This window comes from Delphinus delphis, chromosome 5, assembly GCF_949987515.2.
Source record: "Delphinus delphis chromosome 5, mDelDel1.2, whole genome shotgun sequence".
NCBI lineage: Eukaryota > Metazoa > Chordata > Mammalia > Artiodactyla > Delphinidae > Delphinus > Delphinus delphis.
Window position 1 is genome coordinate 78,255,775 of NC_082687.1, and position 19,813 is coordinate 78,275,587.

The following is a 19,813-nucleotide window of genomic DNA, read 5'->3' on the forward strand; positions in this document are numbered from 1 at the left end:
TTAACCTGTCTCCCTGCTGCTACACTTGCCTTATACCATCTAATCTCAACACAGATATAATCTGACCCAGATCATGTGATGGCCCTGTTGAAAACCCTTCTTGGCTTCCCACTTCATTTAGAATAAAAGGCAAAGTCCTTGAAATGGCCTTCAAGGCATGACCAGTACCTACCTCATCTCCTCCAACTCTCCTCTCCCTCCCTCTCATCCAGCCATCCCAGCCTCCTTGCCCTGCCTGGGACAAATTCTCCTGGGATAGGATTATGGCTTGCTCTCTCATCTTCAAGTCTCTGCTGAAATGGCACTTTCTCTGACGAGTCTATTTAAAATTGCAAATCTGCCACTCTCTCTGAGACTTTCTATTCCCTTTCCTTTATTCTTCTGTAAGGAATTTTCCACCTCATTAAGCTGTACATTTTATTATTTATTTGCTTCTTCTCTGTGTCTCTCCAGTAAAATATAATGTACATAAGGACAGGGAATCTTTGTTAAATGAGTAAAAGGAAGGTCATTCTAACATTCTAACACGTGTGTCTGGGAAAACTATTTCTCTGGGCCAAAGGGCATTTGGGGCAACTTGGACACACACAGACCTCTTTGGGGCATTACTCGATGTTATGAGTGGTGCTAAGGTGTCATTATATAAAATTCTGTCTGCCCGTTTCCTAGCACTTTATGAATTTTCTGAGCACTGGGGGCTTAGATGTGATGCAATAGAAAGTTTAAGTGCTGAATCAACAGCTCTAACCTAGAGAGAGAAAGAAGATTCTAGCTGTGTCCAGAAGAATGCCAAAGGCCAATATAAAAACCAAAGGAACACCTATCTTATTTTCTCTTAGAAGTGGAAATTATCTCTATGTCCCAAGGTCCTCAGTCAAAAGAACCATCTGTATTCTATATAAGGAATATAGAGATTTTGATATTTCTCAGAGGGCAGTCATCTAAATTTATTAATTAAAGTTTTAAATACTTTTAATCACATAATACTATAATGTTAAGGTTGTTCCAAAGCTTTTGTCTTCATTCTTCAAACAAATACTTCTTCTAGCTTTTAGGCACCTCCCTAAAATAAAGCAGGCCCACCAATAAAACAGGCCCTCCTTTCATGGCACTGTAGTCAGAGACACTGACATTGATCAAACAATTAAAAAATAAATAGAAGATTATATCTACGAGCATGTCCACTAAGAGAATTACATAAGGATCTGAATAAGTGAAATAAGAACAGAGGTAATCAGGAAAGATAGAAAAAGCTTCTCCACACGTGATCATTATAAGTGACATAGGAAAATACAGTAGGAGATGACTAGAGAAGACGGTGGGGATGGATTGAGGGGAGGACCTCCAGGCAGACAACCTCTGGCAGTTTGTATCTGAGATTCACAGAGGCTACCACAGGCCCTGATGGAAGGATCAGGTATCAATTCTTTACTGAGGGTCTTGCTCCTCTTAGATGGAGAAAATCCAGTGAAGCTCCAGATCTGGCCATAAGTCTCTAGAAAAGGCAAAGGAGAAAGGATCCTGGCATCCTGACTGACTCATTTTCTTTGAGTGAAGAGGAGTTCTTCATTCCTATATGGAGGGACCGCACACATGCTGCCTGTCTCCAGGCACTCTTATTTTAGCATATACTCCCTATTCCCCATTATAGACAATAGTACACTCAACCGTTGCCTATGAGAAGCACAGTAACTCTCTCCTGTTTGGAGCAGGAGGTAAACACAGCTGCTGTCCCAAGTACTACAGGAAGTCATTTGCATCACTAGTTTGGGTGGGACACTTCCAGGTTTTGACTCTCTCTTCTTAGAGGGATTATCCTAGCATAGTTTCTATTCCAGAAGCCAAGTAGGAAAGGATATCTTCCACCCTTCCTTCCTCTCCTCCCCCTTCCCCTTTTTGTGACATTCTGTCACTCACTCCATAGGTCCCATCAGCTGGCTCAGATGGCTGAGACTCTGCATGCGAAAGTGGAAGACATACTTCAAATTGGGACATTTTGAATCTCACTTATTTCTGAGATACCAAAAACAGGGCAGCCTCAGCTTTAAGCCACATCGTTTTTGAAGCCACAGAGAGCAAAGAGCCAGCGGAGCTTAGAGTAATTTCCAGAATTAGAGAGAAAATAGGCACCATTTAAAAATCAATGAGATCTATATTAATTTATAAGTAAACAGAGACTCTTACTTCAAGTCAAGTCTATCACAGGACTCCGGGGCCAGAAATTCCCACAGAACCCATTCCTGAATTTCCCCCACACCTCATCTTTACATGCATGCTGTTTGATATTATTCTGCCTCAAGGAAAGGAGTTAGAAAGGAAAAGGGGTTGAATCAATAAAAAAGAAATGGCTGTGAGGGCAACCCCCCCAAAGCTTTTTTTCGCTCTTCTCTCACACAGCTGTTTTCTCTGTTCTTCTTTTTCTTCCTTTTCTCTTTCCCTCCTTTTATCTCTTCTGTCTCACCCATTCCCTCACTTCTGCCACATCTCCTTCCACCTCTCATAGTCACTCACCCTGTTTGTCTTCCTCAGCATCATCATATATTCATTGATTCACTACATATTTATTGAAAGCCCTTGATATATCAGGCACTATTCTAGGCTCAAGGGTACACAGCAAGAAAGACACAGTCACTGCCCTAATGGAATTTACATTCCAGTGAAGAACATAAATATAAGAATGAAAAGTATATAAACAAATAAATAAGTAAAGTAATTTCAAGTTGTGGTAAGATTTATAATGGAAATAAAAGATCACTAGATAAATATAAAGATAAGAGGTAAGCAGGGGTATGTCATCTGGATCTGAGGTTCTTAACCACTTTTGTGCCATGGTCCCTTTTGGACTTTGGTGAAGCTTATTGATTCCTTCCCGGCATAGTCTTTTAAATATATAAAATACAATAACTGGAATTATAAATAGTACAGTTATGCTGGAATATAGTCTATCCACACATCTCTTGGGAGTCCACTGACCTCACGTTAGATTCTTTGTAGGACAACATAGAGTTTGGGCATTATTTAAAGTGGAATAGGAGGTAATTACAAAGTTTTAATCAGGGAAGTAATAAAGTATGACTCATTTTTAAAAGATCACTGTTATTACTCTATGGAAATATTGATACATTCCATTTCACATGGCTAATAGTGAAAACAGAGGAATATTTACGAGGCAACGACACTGGTGTAGGAAAGAGATGATCCTAGCTTGAACGCAGCTATACAAATTATGGAGAAGATTATTTCTAAAAGTGTCACTTAGGGTCTTCCCATTAAGGAATGTGCATGCTCTAAAAAGAGAAGAAGCAGACTGGAAAGAAAGAAGTAAATAAGTCCTTTTTCTCTTCCTACTTTTCCAAAGCTTCCCCTCAGTTCTTTGAAGATTTCCTTAGCAAAACATGTTTAGTGGACTCCTTCTGAAGCTTGTGGCTGATAGCCCATAGAACATGCAAAAAGATTTCTTGATACTTACTTGAAGCAAATATGTTTCCAGTAAACCTTAAAAGGAGTTGTTCTCCTTCTTTCACTTGGAAATGGCGAGATGGCTCTGGAGGACCACTAGACGCTTCCAAGCGCAAGTTCCTAAGCACCTGATGTAAATCTTTAGAAGGCACCACTAAAATGACAGTTCTATGTGGGTTGTCTTTCTGGTGATAAAGTACAATGCAAACAGTGATGCTGAGCGTGGCTTCCTCCAAAGACTTCACAAAAGAAACCAAATGGCTATTGTCCACAATGGAAGACGGGTGAAGCACTATAAACCTGCATGGAAGACAGAAGGAGTAACCTGAGGGAAACAGCCAGTTTCAAAAATATCAAGAATAACTAATAACACCCCCAAAAAGCCATTATTAACCAAACCTCCTTTAAAAATCAAGCATTCTGATGACTAATTGATTAAATTCATGAATGACTTGAATGAAACTCTTGGCAGTCAGGAAACCAGCTTAAATCAAGTTCTAAAACAGATGCCCATAAACAAAGAAGTCATCCAGCCTCAGCTTAGCTCTAAATATGGCAGCATATTTTAAATTATATTTTAACTAACATTACCAAAGAGTATTACTTCAAAAAGAGAAAGATGATCCGGATAATCTGTTTACTATCAATAGGACACAAAATATATGTCATTATTAAGTGGAGATTGAAATATTCATCTCTGTCACTGTGTGATAAGAGTTGTTATGGTGGACCCTGTATGAGTTGAATTGTGTCCCCTCCACCCAAATCCTGTGTTGGAGGCCAAATTCCCAGTACCTCGGAATGCAACCTTATTTGAAGATATGGTCTTTACAGAGGTAATCAAATCAGTGTGAGGTCATTAGAGTACACCCTAATCCAGTATGACTGGTGTCATAAAAAATAAATTTGGACACAAATATGCATACAGAGAGAATGCCATGTGAACATGAAATGAGCCATCTATAAGCCAAGGAAAGAGGCCTGGGACAGATCCCTCAGAGTCCTCAGAAGGAATAAACCTTGCCAACACCTTGATTTTGGACTTCTAGCATCCAGAAATATAAGACAATACATTTCTGTTGTTTAAGCCACTGAGTTTGTGATACTTTATGATGGCAGCCTAGCAAACTAATTCAAATCCCTCTTCCTGGTCTGGCCCACCTGTTGCCCAACTGTTCTCCAGAAAATTGCTCTATAAGAGCCCCCTCCCCCAGAACAGCATCACATCCACAGACAAAGACTAACTGATGCAAGAGTGTAAAGCCAGCCTCCTTGGAACTCACACTTCAGAGCTCCCCTGAGGTATCAGGCTGAGGTAAAACTTCACCTCAAGCCATAATTTCTCCCATTTCTTCCCTTATCCTCCCTGCTTTCTTTCATCACTCTACAGGAGTCTCCTGAGAGCCCTCTCTCAAAGAGTCACTTGCATTCTCATCTTAGACTCTTTTTCTAGGGAACTGACCCAAGACAATTATAGATGTAAGTTCTTCCTTTATGAGATACAGGCTATCTTTGGACATGTGATTGCCCTCTCTTTATGAGTGTCTACTTCTCAGGAACCTTAACATGTCTAACTCTTCTCATAATGAGCTGTCTAGAAAACATGGAAATGAGAAAGCAAAATGAGGACACTGGAATAACAAATTCAGTTTATATATACATAGGAGATAAGCATAATATGAATGGTTAATTACTATCTCCATGAAATTTCAGAAATGAAGGTGCTATTTTAAAACTATTTTGGAGTTAGAAGAAAGCTGTAAAAATAAATTTAAGTTAAGAGTGGTTTCCAACAGCACCTATTAAACTATCGTGAGTGAAATTACTGATAGTATATTCATGTCAGGCCTAGTTTGCATTTTAAGCACCCCCTAAAGGACTATTCATATTTCTATTTGAGGAATAAAAGGTCTAATCCTATGATTCTACTTCTGTAAACATCAATTACGAACCATCAGGATATAATATCATCAATATTTTTTGTTTACTGTTGTATTACTTCTCTAAATGTTCACACAATTCAAATGATATCAAGCCACTTTGCATGGTTCTCACCGCGAAACCATCAAGCACAAACCAACCACTGTCTTGGCTTCTGAATCCCAATAATTTCAAAGATTCACAAGCATTGCTCCCAGGTTTTCTTATGGAAGTGCTTTTTGTCCTATAATCCGGAAGCAGAAGAGAAACTGGTAAAATTTGTGTAGCATAAATCATATTTAATGCATTCATTCTTTCATTAAGTGAATAATCCAATGACAATTCATTAAGTATATGTTATGTGCCAGTAATTATGCTGTGCACCAGGAACATAAAGATAAGGTATATATTGCCCTTGCTCGACAGAAGCTCACAGTATTACAATATTAAACAATCACAGGACAATGTGATCTGTGTGGTAATGAAGAGAATGTACAGGGTGGTTTAACAGCAGAAGGAAGGTGTTCAGGAAAGCTTGCAAAGTGAAAATGCTAGTATTGAAAATGAGCTTTGGAGAATGAGAAACATTTTACTACTGGCAAAAGAGTAAGGGAATATCCCAAGTCAATAAATTCACTGATGTAAACTGATGCTTTAGGATAGCCAAGTCTTGTGGTATAGCAACCATAGACTCTGGAGCAATACTGCCTACTTCCAAATTCTGAGTGGCTCTGCCTCTTATTAACTGTATGACCATGAACAAGTTATTTGACCTCCCTATATTTCCATCTTCTTATCTGTAATATGAGTGTAATAATACTATCCACCTCATGGGATTAAATGAGTTAAAATTTGTAAAGCACTTAAAATGGTAGTAAGGATAAATGGTATTGATAGTCTCACCCTAATTCCTACAGCAGACATGGCCAATTAGCTTTCCTGTACAATTCTCCTTGCTAACTTGCCCCACCCCAAAGCCTTAAAAGAGACAGCTGTACATACTATGTGATACTTTCTCCCAACCAGAGCTGATTTCGCTAACACTAGATCAACTTCCAATACCCAGCCAATTTGATTTCTTTCTTTGAAATTTGACTAAGAAAAAGGCCCAGAGATTGTAACTTATTGTCCTTTGGCTGTAGTGCCCTGGGCTATGAATATGAATAAGCAGAGAGATTATTAAGAAAGGAAAAACAGAGCAGATGCTAAGAGAGAAAAGGAAAAAAAACAAGGTGAAAGAATTAGGGTAATTTTAGAGATGGAGAAAGCAGAGAGTACCTATTGTAGCCTTACAATAAACTCTTCTTAAATTCACTTAAATGGGTATTCACTTAAAAGCTACAGAAAGAAAAATACTTGATACTGAACATCTTGCTGGAAAAAGGAAAACAAAACCTGGTCTAATGCTGCTAAAACCCACAAGGGGGACAGAACCTTTCTAGCTAGGTACTAAAGAATGAAGACGTAAGTGTGAATCCCACATCTTTATTTGTGAATAGAGTTAGTTACGGGTTTAAAACCACTTTAGTTTCACAGGTTTAGCTGTCCTATAAATCATAAATTAGGAACTGAACTAGATTTAAAATGTCTACTTTGAAAACTTTAGACTCTGTTGATCAACCAGATTAAAATCAAGATGATGGGGAAAATACAACAGTTTTTGGCTTTTGGTTTATACAAATATGGTAAAATTTTTAACACTTGGAAGGTAATAATCTATTAACACAGGAAGATATACTCATACTGAATCCAGAACTTTGGTCATTTACTAGAAATTGACTTAATTATATGTAATATATATTTTTTTCTGATAATAACTCCTACTTTTTTCCTAATAATAGTCTGTTTTCTGTGAAAACCTACATGTTTTCAGCTGCAGTGGAGCTGACCCTACCACCAGGTCTAGGTGGGTATATGACCTGAGCCAATTAGTACATTTGGCATTCATCAGTGTTGTTTTCAAAATACCCAATTTCCCCCTACCATTCTGAGCTCATGATAGAGTTTCACTTCCTTGTCCCCTATGGTTGAGTGGGGCCATGTGACTTGTTCTGGTTAATGAATAGTGAACAATGTCATTCTGTCATTTCCAGGCTAAGCATTTAATTATTAGTGTGGGTCTATCCAAAGGTCTTTCTTCTGCCACCATGACAGCAACCAAACAGTGGCTGCCCTTCAGCTTAAGTCTAGGAGTGAGACGACCAAGCCTGTCTTTGATGAATCAGGTTTGTGTTACCATGCCATAAACTAGGCTAGCCTGCCTTGTACAGCACATCTTCCTTTTGGTTTTAGTGATCTGTTCAGTGATGGGTTTGTGACACATTTGGAGTAAGAATAAGAGCCAGGGCTTTTATGTATACTCATGGGGAAAAGAAGTTTCCTCTTTTCTGCTGAACTTGGAGTTTTGAAGACATAGTAATATTACCAGCATGAGGAATAAGCATGTTGGAGGATGGAAGTGACACAGAGGAAGCAGAAAGAGAAGAGAGACTGGGTTTTTCCTGGTCCAAGAAAAATATTAAAATAAAAATATCCCCAGATTTGTAATTTATGTGGACCAAAGAATTCCTTTTTTCTTAAGCACTTTGGGTTTGTTTTTCTGTCACTTAAAATCAAAAAAGTCCTTAATGATATTAAGGTCAAATTTAAACTATTTTTTTTTCCAGTTGAGATATAATTGACATGTAACTTTGTGCAAGTTTAATATGTACAATGTGATGATTTGATACTTGTATATACAATGTGATGATTTGATACTTGTATATATTGAAAATTATTACCACAGTTAGGTGAGTTAGCACATCTATCACCTAAAATTTAGACTTTAATATGATAATAGATACAACTTATATTGAAATTAAATAATTTGGTGGCATCCTTATTTATCCCAGCTGTTCTTAACAGCACTGCAACTAAACACTTTTTTTTTAATACATACTATTAGCAAACTTTGACAACTAGTATTGCCAGGCAGTGAATAGCCCTTGATTATACTCCACAAAAGATGACAGTTTGATATACTAATAGTTTCATAAAACATAATCAACCTTTATTAAATCAACTTGTTTATTCAAGAATAACTGACTTTGCTATTTCTTGAGTTCAAGGCTCTTTCAATGTCCAAAATTCCAGGCATTAAGGGAATTATGATTGGCCCATTTGGGGTCAAATATTCAAATATAATGAACAGGAACATTGAAGAACATGGAAGCTCCTTTAGATACACTAGGATAGAAAATATAATTTCCAGAATTTCTGGTATAATTACCCAGAAATAAAATAGTGGTGTAGACAAACCATCAAGTGTCTTCCCCAGGCTGCCTTTTTCAAGTCTAAGAGTGTCCTGATGCATCATTCCCAGGTACAGGCCATAGTGCCACACAATTAAGATTTTTCCCTGAGATAAAAAAGGTTGTTCCAAGGTACCTCAATATTTTGTCTCTGCAAGTAGAAATAGACATTACAGGGAACTTTTCAAGGGTAGTTTCTTTTCTTGTTTTTTAGACTATATATTATTAAAATTTTTATTGGAGTATATAGTTGCTTTATAATGTTATGTTATTTTCTACTGTACAGCAAAGTGAATCAGCTGTACATATACATATATCCCCTCTTTTTTGGATTTCCTTCCCATTTAGGTCACCACAGAGCACTCAGTAGAGATCCCTGTGCTATAGAGTAGGCTCTCATTAGTTATCTATTTTATACATGGTATCAGTAGTGTATACATGTCAATCCAAATCTCCCATTTCATCCCACACCCCCTTCCCCCTTGGTATCCATACATTTGTGCTCTACATCTGTGTCTATTTCTGCTTTGTAAATAGGATCTCTGTACCTTCCTCTCAATTTTGCTGTGAACCTAAAACTGCACTAAAAATAGTCTAAACCACTAATCCATCTCACTGATGACATATGATGTGGATCATCTTTTCAGATGTTTATCTGCCAACTGTACATCTTCTTTGGTGAGGTATCTGTTAAGGTTTTTGGCCTATTTGAATCAGGTCTTTGTTTTTTTATTGTCAAGTCTTAGGAGTTCTTTGTAAAGTTTGGATAAGAGTCCTTTATCAGATGTGTCTTTTGCAAATATTTTCTCCCAGTTTGTGGCTCACCTTCTCATTCTCTTGACATTGTCTTCCCCGGAGCAGAAGTTTCTAATTTTATGAAGTCCAGCATATCAATCATTTATTTCATGGACTACACCTTTGATGTTGTATCTAAAAAGTCATTGCCATACCCAAGATCATTTAGATTTTCACCTATGTTATCTTCTAGGAGTTTTATAGTTTTCTGTTTTACATTTATGTCTACATTCTACTTTGAGTTAACTTTTGTGAAGGGTATAAGATTTGTGTATAGATTCTTTTTTTTTTTTTCTGCATGTGGATGTTCACTTGTTCCACTGTCTTTGCTCCATCGTATTGCCTTTTCTCCTTTGTCAAAGATCAGTTGACTATATTATGTGGATCTATTTATGGACTATTTATTCTGTTCCATTGATCTATGTGTCTATTCTTTTGTCATCAATACCACACTGTCTTGATTACCGTAGCTTTATAGTAAGTCATAAAGTCAGGTAGTCCTCCAATGTTGGTCTTCTCCTTCAATATTCTGTTGGCTATTCTGAGTAATAGTTTCTTTTTGATTTGGAAATTAAATTAAATTCTTCCTCACTTGGCTTTCCAATCCACAGGTAACATTATACGTTCTTAAGTATAAAAGTATATAATAAAGTAAAAATATTTCTAGTATACTACCTCCAAATTTAATAAATGTGAAAAATCATATTTGCTCAGTAAGCACTTACCTCAAAATTTTGCTGAAATAATTTCATTCTATTAAGTGAGATTAACCTGTGTCAACAACATTGTACTGACTGATCAGTACAAAGAAAAATATGGCATGTGTGGTTTTACTTTTTATAAAATTACCATTTCTTAATGTAAAACATGGTGCTTATAGTTGATAACACTGTTATATAGTTGAAATTTGCTAAGAGAAGAGAGTAGAATTTAAATGTTCTCACCAAAAATTTTTTTAAAAGGTTGATATGTGAGATGATGAATGTGTAAATTAGCTAGATGGGAGGAATCTTCACAGTGTATCCATATATAAAATCTCCATGATGTATGCTTTAAATATTTTACAATTTTCTTTGCTAATTATACCTCAGTAAAACTAAAAATTAAATAAATAAAATGACTTTTTTACGTGAAATCTTTTAACTATTATAAATTAAATATACAAGACACAAGATTATAAATAACAAATTGACACTAAGTAATCTAAGTTCTCTATCTCCCTAAGGCTAAACAACTAAATCCTGATAAATATGCTTTCTAATGTGTTTTTTTTTTGGCTTGCAATAAGCAGAAGGAATCTTAAAGGAATGTCCCAAATTCCCCTCCAAAACATCTGTGAAGCCAGGGTCAAATCAGGGGGCAAACAGCCAGGAATTATGGGATTACCATGAGGACAAATTCCTTTCCAATAACTTAGATACAGGAGACTAAAGCTTTAAGTGATAATCAAGTGAGCAAAACAAGGAGCTGTGATCTTTGAGATCTTCACCATAAAAGGTGAACTTGAGAACTTGACCAAGACCCTCAAAGAGGTTGAAGTAGTCCCAGGTAAGTAGCACCTGGTTCTCAGCATAGACAGAAATATATGCCATCTGGAGGAAAGCAGCTCCATTTACAACTGCAGAAATCTCATATATACATAATCACAAACAAAAGTCCCCAAACATATAAAGAGATAAATACCATGAATGACAGCCAGCAGAAATAACAGGCAACACCCTCAAAAACTGCAGGTATCAGAATTAGTAGTTACAGTATGAAAAAACAACTATATATGAAAAGTTTAATAAGATACAGGGCAGTATCATAAAAATAAGCAGTCAGCAAGAGACTATCGAGAATGATGAGGGAAATCTGAATATGAACTAAATAGAACCTTAAGATATAAAAAATATAATTGCTGGAAACAAAAAGTCGATGATAGATTAAAAGTGTATTTTAAAGTATACAATATTTGTGGCAATTGAACTGAAATGTGAAAAAATTACACAGAATATAGCATACAGAGACAGGAAGTTGGAAAATGTAAAAGAGAAGAAAAGAAATATGGAATTTAGAAAGATATGGCCTAATATACATCTCATTGGAAATTCAGAAGTATGGAGTACATAAAATGGAGGTGAAGCAATATTTGATTAGAAAACATATAAGAATTTTTCAGAAATGTGAAAATGCTGTATGATAGCATTTATATGTGGAATCTAAACAATACAACAAACTAGTGAATAAAACAAAAAAGAAGCAGACTAACAGATATAGAGAAGAAACCAGTGGGGAGAGGGAAGTGGGGAGGGACAAAGCAGGGGTAGGGGAAGAAAGGGTAATTATGGGATTATATGAAATCATGTGTGTGAAACTTTTTAAAATTGTAAAGCACTATAGAATTTTTAAAAATCTTTCATTTAAATAAGTACATAAAGTCCTTCAAAAACACAAATGAATAAGTAGTTACAAGAAGGTCTAAAAGCAATAAAATTTATTTTTTAAATCTAAAAAAATGTAAATCCACTTATTCAGAAAGCATAATGTATTGTATTCAGAAAAAGTGTTTAAAATTTACATCTAGATACATCATAGAAAAATTCAGAAATCCAAGTACAAAGAAAAGATATTAAAAGCAGCCAGCAAGATAAAGCAGATCACCCAAAAAGTTATGAAAATAAAATTCACTGAGATCTTCCCAGCATCAATAATTAAGTCCATGAACAGTGGCATAATATCCCCAAAGAAATGAGGAAAAACTCAATATAAATCAAGGATCTTAAGCCAGATCAGTAGCTGGTCTCCAGAGATACTAACCATACCTCTCAATATTCATGTCACTGTGTAGCACTCTCCCACGATGGACTAGAGACAGTTCCGAGACTGGCTTCAATCAATAGAATATTTCAGAAATGGTGATCTGATAACTCCGGGCTTAAAAATTAAGAAAGTCTGGCAATGTCTGCTTTTGTACTTTTGAAAGCCCTGATCCTCCATGTCATTAGTCCAGCTATTCTTCTGGAAAGAGCCCACGACAGAAAGAGGCCATAAGGAGAAGTCAGGTGGAAAGAAAGAGACCTTGAGACCACCTGGAGAGAGAACGAGGCCCAGCCATTTCAGCATACCAGCGGAGTCCAGGCTTGCAGCTACCACTGCCAGGGCTCCAGACATGTGAATAAACCCATCTTGGACTTTCCAGACTCAGCACCATCTTACTGCAATGCATAACAGACCCTAGGCAAGATAAACCAAAGAACAGTCCAACTGAGACCCCAAACAACCCACAGAATCAGGAGAACTAGTAAAATGGCTGTTGTTTGGAATAGTTTGATATGAAGAAATAGATAACTGAAACACACAGCAAAATTCTATTTCAAGAAAAACAATATACAAACAAATGCTCATGGATTGGAAGAATTAATATTCCATACTACCCAAGGTGATCTATAGATTCAATACAATCCCTATCAAAATCCCAATGGTACTCTTTATAGAAATAGAAAAAATTTTTCTAAAATTCATATAGGACCAAAAAAGACCCTGAGTAAGCAATCTTGAGTAAGAACAAAGTTGGGGGCATCACATGTCCTGATTTCAAAATATATCACAAAGCTACAGTAACAACAGTATGGAACTGGCATAAAAACAAACATAAAGACCAATGGAACAGAGTAGAAAGCCTAGAAATAAATCCACACATCTATAGCCAACTGATCTTCTACAAGAATACCAGGAACACACAATGGGGAAAGGCTACCCTATTCAATAAATGGTTTGGGGAAAACTGGATATTCATATGCAGAATGAAATTGGACTTATCTCACACCACATGCAAAAATTAACTCAAAATGGATTAAATACATAAACATGCTGACTGGAAGGAAAAACAAAACTTTCATTGCTTAAAGTTGATGCAAGAGTTTACATAGAAAACTTGAAGGAATTCTCGAAAACAAATATTAGAAATAATGAGAAGGTTTAGAAAGGCGGCTGGCTTCAATACCACTGCAGAAAAATCTAATGCATTCATATATATATATATATATATATATATATTTTTTATGAGAAAACAAAAATTTTGCATACCATTTATAATAGCAGTTAAAACTATAAGGTATCTAGGAATAAGCCTAGCAAAGCGTGTGTAATACATATGTGGGACTTTGATAACACTTCATTGAAAGGCATTATAAAACTACACAAATTGAAGCATATATTATAGGTAACAGATTTAAAGGCTTAATATGCTAAAGATGTCATTTTTCTCCAAATTGACCCATACGTCAGAGGAAATTACTAGCAAAATCCTAACAGAGTTCGTTCTTGCGGACCTTAACAAACTGATTCTATTTTATATGAATGGGAAAGTTTCAAGATAAACAGAAACAAAAATTCTCCTGAATAAAAAGAATATGATATGGCTTACCTATCAGATATCGACTTTTTAATTATAAAGCCTTAATAACTATGACGGTGTTAGATTGGCTCAGAACTATGTAAAAAGACTGACCAATGGGACAGCTCAGAAGAAGAAAACTTGTTGTGTGACAGAGGAGGCTTTGCAGATTGTTAGGGAAAGAAAGAATCGTTCAATAAATCATGCTGGTAAAATGTTATCCACATGGAAAAAAAGAATTCCTACCTCACACTGTATATAAAATTCAATATCAGATGGATCAAAGACTTCCTTGAAATTCAAACCTTTAAAATTATAAGATAAAAAAAGGACCATTTTTATAATTTAGGAGATATAAGTATTTAGGACCGGGCAAAAAGCACTGATCATAAAAGAAAAACATGATAAATCTGTCACATAAATATAAAAATACAGACCACAAACTGGCAAAGGATTAACACTGAGACCATAAACAATCCTACAAATCAATGTAAAAACTTCAAAAATGAGCGAAGAAATTAAGATACCTCACATATAAGAAAACACAATGTCTAACAAAAGCAATTATGAACGATGTCACCTTCATTGTAATCAGAGCATTGCAGATTAAAACCACATGAGATCCATTTTACATCTATTAAATTTTCCAAATTACAAAATCTGACAATATGCAAGGCTAGAAAAGATAAAAAGCAATAGTGGGAGCATGAAATTTAGTTCTACCAGTTCGTAAAACTTGTAAAATTGTACATGTGCATACCCTATGACTGAACATGACTTCTAGGTAGATACTCTAAAGAAATGCTTACACAAATACACTTTGAGTGAAGAATAATCATAATAGTACTATTCGTTTTAGCAAAAAAGTTGAAATTACCCAAATGTCCATCAGTAAGAACACTGGTAAATAAAATACAAAGTTATTCAATAGAATATTATATAGAAGTGAAAATGAACTTTTTTATAAATGGAAAAGCAAGACTATAAGACTATACACAGTAGGGTACCACTTTTACAAACAGTAAGCACAAACAAAACCAAACAAGGTATTGTATAGTGATGAATACAAATATATTGGGGCTTCCCAGGTGGCGCAGTGGTTGAGAGTCTGCCTGCCGATGCAGGGGACACGGGTTCGTGCCCCGGTCTGGGAAGATCCCACATGCCGCAGAGTGGCTGGGCCCGTGAGCCATGGCCACTGAGCCTGTGTGTCCGGAGCCTGTGCTCCGCAACGGGAGAGGCCACAACAGTGAGAGGCCCGCGTACCACAAAAAAAAAAAATATATATATATATATATATGTATATAGATATATTGATAAAACTAAAAAGTAAAAGCAAAGGAATGATTCATAATTTCCTAGTAGTGGTTAACTTTGGTGAAGATGAAGAGCAATTAGGGTAGCGAAGTAAGGGATGGGATGGGGAGAGATAAGTAAGGAGATGTAATTGTATTGATAATATCTAATTTCTTAAGTTATGTGGTAGCTTTACCAGTTTCTCCATTTTATTATTTTTTGTGATACGATGCATATATTGTACAAATATTCTTGTGTATGACTCACATATTACATTTTAATAAGATGATCTTAAAACCAATAGCATTATATAGAAATGGCATTTTTCATGCAAAAAATTTCCCATCTAACTCTCTAAAATATTTCTTGAATAATATGGAATAAGTTTCCATTTAAGAAATTAATTTCTCCTTTCATTACTGTCAAGAAATCTTTTCTGGCTGGTAATTAAATAACTCTCATCTTTTCCCCAGAAATCATTTACACATGAAAGAATGAACTGCAACAAAGACCTTTTATTCTTTATATTCAAACTATGTTTTGGCCTCAAATCGTTTTTATCTTTTTTATCTTCTGAGGTATGGATTGCTTCATTGTGTTTCTACTTCCACAGAAAATGTTCAACTGGCTTTCACTCTTTGATGAAAGAATGTTAAATAAATAGTTCATATAGGTTCTCATTTAATTGTTTTATGCTACACTGGATGGGGAAAATGCACCACCCATGTCTAGCTCTAATAGCAACAGAGCATATTATAACTTATCAATTTAGTATTGTCAGAAAGTATAGAAAATTAATGACACAATTTACTTTTCCACAAATTTACTCATTAATTTATTTAATTCACCTAATTCAACATAGCACTGACTATGTTATAATTATGCTGAGGGATGATAAATGGAAAAGGGAATTTAATAACACTATGGTGTGATTTAGGATGTACAAAAGAATAGGGCTGGCACAAAGAGAGGAGTGTTCAATCCCTCCTGGAGATCAGAGACTGTCTTGACAGACAAGGAAAGAGCTGAGCTTCAGCTTATAGAATAAATGAGAGTTCTTCAGCTAAACATGGTAGAAAAAGCGAAGAGATCATGTACTAAGGCAAAGAAATGGAGAAGAAAAAAGAAATTGACACTGGCTAGTTGAATTGGTGACAAATGGCAATCTTAGAATGCTGGATGAAATGTCACACACACACACACACACACACACACACACACACACACAAGATGGAGAAACTCAAAAGCTGGAAAGAAAATCTCCTAGATTTGGGAAAAAAAAATCTCAAAAAGCTAGAATCCTCTTTCCTCTCTTGGGAACATGAAGGACTGAATCTATGAATCCTCCCACCCTCATCAGCCTGCTCCCCGCCACCAACCATGCACACACACCAGATGTGTGCAGTCTAGAGTCTAACATGTACTCAGGCACATTAGATACAGCCTCCAGCTGTCAGCTGGAACTAACTCAGTCAAAAAACTGGAATCCCCAAAGGGCAGCACTGGCTATGAAATGAGAAACAACAAAAACAACCAAAATCCCTTTGAACACTAGCTCAAGAAAGCAACAAAGAAGCACACAGAAGCTGCTCTGGGTGGAAGGGAAGGGGAGAAGAAAAGCTGATCTGATCAAAAATTATAATCAATACTCAGAAATGAATTTCTAAGGCTAAGAGTCATAGAATGGAATTAGTATGATAGTCTACTAGATTAACCATGGTAATAGATAACATAGTTAACATCATGCTCGTAGATGATAGAATAATCTGAATGAAACTTAAAAAAAAAAGTGTTTACAATGATTAAAGGAATAAAAGAAGAAATAGGAAGCATAATGTAAAAACATAGTACCTTGGGAAAAGTTTTCTTAAGACCTTTAAAATATAGCAATAGCCTTTTAGAAGTGAGAATTTTAATTAATAAAATGAATAGCTTAAACAATTGACAGTAAAATTGGTAAAATATATAATAAATCTAAGGAAACCTCTGCAAATACAACATATAAAGTATTAAAAAATATTTAACATTAAAATGGACAACAGAATAAATTGTTTAACCCATTTATATTTATTTAATATAACTGATGATTTTATTTATATGGTATTTTCTCTTTGATGTCACCATGCTGTTTTCTTGTTTACTTTCTGTTGCCACTTTGCCGTATGAATTTTTACTTTTTCTTTTGCTTTTATATTATTTATATTCAATACCAGATATTTGAAAATAAGAATTACTCTCCTATTCTTGATTTCTTAAATTTTATTTTATCCTTAGCTCATTAATTTTATCTATTTATTTATTTTATTAAGAACAAGTGAGTAGTACATTTTGTGAGCCCTTGTATTAAAAAACAAAAAAACTTGTTTGTTAGGTGAAAACCCTAATTCCACAACATCTTCCCTTCAAATCTTTGAAGGCTTTAGTCCATTTTTCCTTGATATTTCATGCTGCAAAGAATGAGCCTAGGTCTAGACTGATTTTATTCCTTCTTAATCTGTTTGTGCTGAATGGATGCTTATAGAATTACGTTTTATTTAAATGTACATTTCAATTTGCCATGTTTTATCTAAGTATAGGGTTTTTTTCCCTAAATTTTGAAATCAACACTTTCTAACTCAAGGTTTTAATCAACATCAGAAAATCACATTTTCATGCCTTTGATTGTTGCTTCTTGTATGATTGTTTTGGTCTCTTTCAATGGTACTTATAATTATTAGGTTACATCACTTCAGATGAGTCCTTATCATACCTTGGTGACTTTTCATCTGAGCTTTTTATCTTTGTATCTCATCCTGTTGTTCTTCATTCTTTTCCTGGTCTATCCTGATGGCTTTCTGTTTCTTAGAAATTTTGCTTATTGAATACTACTTAAACTTACAAATAGATTTCTATAAAATCCTCCAGGTAACTGTAATTCTCATTATTCAAATTACTGTGAAATGTCAGGATGACATTCTCTTTCCTTATTTCTATAGTTTGTTTTTTGTTATTTTTGTTCTTCTTTTGAAGTCTTGGTACTGATTGGTATTGATTTTTTTTTTTTTCCTTAAGACATCATGGAGGACTTGGGTTTTTTCTTATCCTTGAAAATATTTTTCTGCCCACTTTCAATTTGGTTGCTGTTTGAATCTCTTTCTTAGATCTAGAGGGCAGATCCATGTGCATAATTTCTAAACCAATTTTCAGTGTCTAGTCATTTTTACTGAGTATAATTTCTCTGGATGAAGGTGTAACCTTCTCCTATCTGTGCTGATTGGATTTACAATGCTTTGAGTCGACTAAGTGTATGAAAATGTGCCACACTCAGCATGCATATCTTTTAGAGATCTTATTGCCTCTATCATTATCCCTATACTTTTGGCAATTACATTTTTGACAATGCAATACACTGCCTCTAATTTCTTTCCACATTCTGCCCTGTTGTTTCTGAGGGATATGGAAATACAGCAAAGGAGAGGCAAAGAAACACTGATCTAGTCACTTCCACAAATGATATCTGTGTATTACAGGGATACATTTTTATTCTCATTGGTATATATAGACTATGGGATCAACAATCAGGGACAGGCAAATTGGTTTTCTATTATCTTTCTGTGAAATAGAACTGATTTGTTTTATGATGTAAAGTACATGTCAGGCACAAATTATTTTTATTAATCCTTTGCAATCTACTCTATAGACAGTAGAAATACTAGATTCTAGCAATAGGTGACCAGTCAGAATAAATTTTTAGAGTAAAGCTCTCATCTTTAATATATATATGTATATATACATATAAAATGTATGTGTATATGAAGTACATATTTCTATATATTTTAGGGGCTTTTGAAAGAGAATGTCTTAATCTGTTAGACTAATACATTTAAATAGGAAGCTCCAGGATATTTCCGGTTTTAAATCTTACCTTACCATGATATACAGGAACATGGATTAACTCAGTGCCAATTGGGAGATATATATATATATCCCAAGTAGCAAAAGCAGGTACAAATGGATCATGTCTATATTTCTATGTTCTCTCTCACTTACCTAATACTAGCTAAAGTTTAACTTCATCTCCTAGCCACAACCCAATGTTCTACTATTGTCAGCTTCCTAAATCAGAAACAGTGGTAAAGAGCAAATAATCCACTTCTCTATTTCTAGTCTTGCAGCCTCAAACTAAATAGATGATGGCTACATAGAGTCATGATTAGGAATAGAGATATGTTGAGTCCAGACCAAGCTTGCACACTTCTCACGTACAGTCCTTCCCTGGTATCCAGATGCAAGAGATTGATTCTAGGACCCCCAGAGGTACCAAAATCTGTGGATGCTCAAGTCTCTTATGTAAAATGGCGTAGTCTTTGCATATAACCTACGCACATCTTCCCATATACTTTAATCATCTCAAGATTACTTACAATACTTAATACAATGTAAATGGTATGTAAATAGTTGCCAGTGCATGGCAAATTCAAGTTTTGCTGTCGGGAACTTGCTAGAATTTTTAAAAAATATTATCAACCCACAGTAGGTTGAATCCTCAGATGTGGAACCTGGGGATAACTGTACAAGTTCTTAATCTCATTGAGTTTCAGACTTCTCACTGATAAAATGAAGGTAGGGTGGTGGGGAGATTGGATGAGATAATGTACATAAGGAACCTGGCAAATAGTAACTTCTCAATTAATAA

General features: G+C 35.3%; 1 protein-coding gene across 1 annotated transcript in view; it reads right to left on the reverse strand.

Moving 5' to 3' along the window:
• Window positions 1-19,813, reverse strand: part of DTHD1 (death domain containing 1) — a 69,702-nt gene that overhangs the window by 38,047 nt on the left and 11,842 nt on the right. Inside the window, 2 exon segments of the mRNA XM_060013184.1 lie at window positions 3,470-3,759; window positions 5,459-5,623. Of these exon segments, the coding sequence (XP_059869167.1) occupies window positions 3,470-3,759; window positions 5,459-5,623 (455 nt within the window).